At 40.0% G+C, this 2500-nt stretch overlaps 1 protein-coding gene across 1 annotated transcript in view; it reads right to left on the bottom strand.

Annotated features, from left to right (window-relative positions):
• Positions 1-2500, bottom strand: part of LOC126984454 (probable serine/threonine-protein kinase DDB_G0282963) — a 9986-nt gene that overhangs the window by 2432 nt on the left and 5054 nt on the right. The window contains exon 3 of the mRNA XM_050838155.1: positions 1-2420. This exon is cut by the window's left edge and continues 2432 nt beyond it. Coding sequence (XP_050694112.1) covers positions 1-2420 — 2420 coding nt within the window. The remainder of the gene's footprint in view (positions 2421-2500) is intronic.

A 2500-nucleotide genomic window follows, 5' to 3' on the forward strand; every position in this document is an offset into this window, starting at 1 on the left:
TTATTTCCATTATTGTTATTTCCGTTATTTCCATTGTTGTTATTTCCGTTATTTCCATTGTTATTTCCGTTATTTCCATTGTTATTTCCGTTATTTCCATTATTGTTATTTCCGTTATTTCCATTGTTATTTCTGTTATTTCCGTTATTTCCATTATTGTTATTTCCGCTATTTCTGTTATTTCCATTATTGTTATTTCCGTTATTTCTGTTATTTCCGTTTATGTTATTGTTGTTGTTTTGGTTGAAATTGTTGAAGTTGTTATTGTTATTTCTGTTATTATTATTATTATTATTATTATTATTATTATTATTATTATTATTATTATTATTATTATTATTATTATTATTATTGTTTTGGAAGCTGTTGAAATTGTTGTTGTTATTGAATCTATTATTATTATTATTGTTGTTGTTGTTGTTGTTGTTGTTGTTGTTGTTGTTGCTAAATCTATTGTTATTATTGTTATTATTATTATTATTATTATTATTATTATTATTATTATTATTATTATTGAATAGATTTTGTAAGTCATTATTAATGTTTTTGATTGGCAATGATCTTCCGCTGGGCCCCAAAAGATTATTATTATTATTATTATTATTATTATTATTATTATTATTATTATTATTATTATTATTATTATTATTATTATTATTATTATTATTATTGTTGTTGTTGTTGTTGTTGTTGTTTTGGCTTCTGATGTTATTTGTCCAGTTATTATTATTATTATTATTATTATTATTATTATTATTATTATTATTATTATTATTATTATTATTATTATCATTATTATTATTATTATTATTATTATTATTATTATTATTATTATTATTATTATTATTATTATCATTCGCTTTTCCACTAAAGTTCACAATTCTTCTCCCAAACACATTATTACTATTACTACTACTCCTACTATTACTATTCCTATTATTGTTATTCCTATTACTATTTGTTTTCTTCTTCTCCACCGTTTTTATTTTCAGTCCCTTTCCGTTGAGGGCAAATTCGCTTCCTGGAAAGGCGATAGGAATGGCTCCGTGCGGGACAAATGGGAGGAAGCCTTTGCTAAACCCCTCACTTCTGATTGGTCCAGAGCTCTGTGTCACCCCCGAACCCTGGCTTTTGATTGGTTGAGAGATGGGGACACTTGAAACTGCTATCGGTCCTGTGTTTTGGGGTTTTAAGAGCGAGATTTTGATTGGGTTAGCGGCTTGCGTCACCCCTGAACCCTGAATTCTGATTGGTTGAGAGCTTGAGACACTTGAAACTCCTACCGGTCCTGTGTTTGGGGGTTTTAAGAGCGAGATTTTGATTGGGTTAGCGGCTTGCGTCACCCCCGAACTCTGAATTTTGATTGGTTGAGAGATGGGGACACTTGAAACTGCTATCGGTCCTGTGTTTTGGGGTTTTAAGAGCGAGATTTTGATTGGGTTAGCGGCTTGCGTCACCCCTGAACTCTGGATTCTGATTGGTTGAGAGCTTGAGACACTTGAAACTGCTATCGGTCCTGTGTTTGGGGGTTTTAAGAGCGAGATTTTGATTGGTTTAGCGGTTTGCGTCACCCCCGAACCCTGGATTTTGATTGGTTGAGAGATGGGCACACTTGAAACTGCTATCGGGCCTGTGTTTTGGGGTTTCAAGAGCGAGTTTTTGATTGGAGGAGAGGTCTGCGTGCCCCCTGAGCCCTGATTCGTGATTGGTCGGCTGGTAACTACCCCTCGTAAACGCTGGTTCGTGATTGGTCGAGCCGTAGAGGGACTGGGAACTGCTATTGGTCCGGTGTTTTGGGGTTTTAAGAGCGAGTTTGTGATTGGTGGAGAGGTTACTGATCCCCCTGAACCCTGATTCGTGATTGGTCGGCTGGAAACTACCCCTCGTAAACCCTGGCTTGTGATTGGCTTAGGGGATACGAATTTCTGTAGTCCTTGCGAGGTTGTCTGGGGTTCCTTCTCCTTCTGTTCCCAAGACTCATCTGGCAGCTCATTCCCGGCGACATCCTTTATATACCCTCCTGGGCGCAGCGTCCTCGTCACCCTATTGGCTGAGACGGTGATACCCTCCCTCTGATTGGCTGACGAGGCAGGGAGTCCATTATCCTCACTCCGGGGCGTCTTCAGTGCGTCTTGAACCTTCACAGGAGCAGGACGTCCGCCGCCATCTCGTCTCTCCAGGATATCCCTCTCCCCGATATCCTTGGCGTCCTCTAGGGTGCTGTAGGATATCGTAGGATGGTAGCCCGTGCTGTCGGCGTAGTAGGAGACAGTCATGAGCCGGTGGTCGGGCAGGAAAACGTAGTAGCGACCTTCAGTTCGATCACCGCTGCTGTGTGACGTGTGCCCGAAGAAATTGTTGAGGGTTGGTTGCTTGACCTCGTGGGCGAAGGCGTACCCGGGGTGGGGGCCGGAGGGGGGCTGTGGGGAGGGGAGGGGTGGGGTTAGTGGGGGGGGGAGGAAGAGGAGAAGGAAAGAAAAGGGGTTGGAGGAAAAGAGGG

The sequence above is a fragment of the Eriocheir sinensis genome, chromosome 57 (genome assembly GCF_024679095.1).
Source record: "Eriocheir sinensis breed Jianghai 21 chromosome 57, ASM2467909v1, whole genome shotgun sequence".
In the NCBI taxonomy this organism is placed as follows: Eukaryota; Metazoa; Arthropoda; class Malacostraca; order Decapoda; family Varunidae; genus Eriocheir; species Eriocheir sinensis.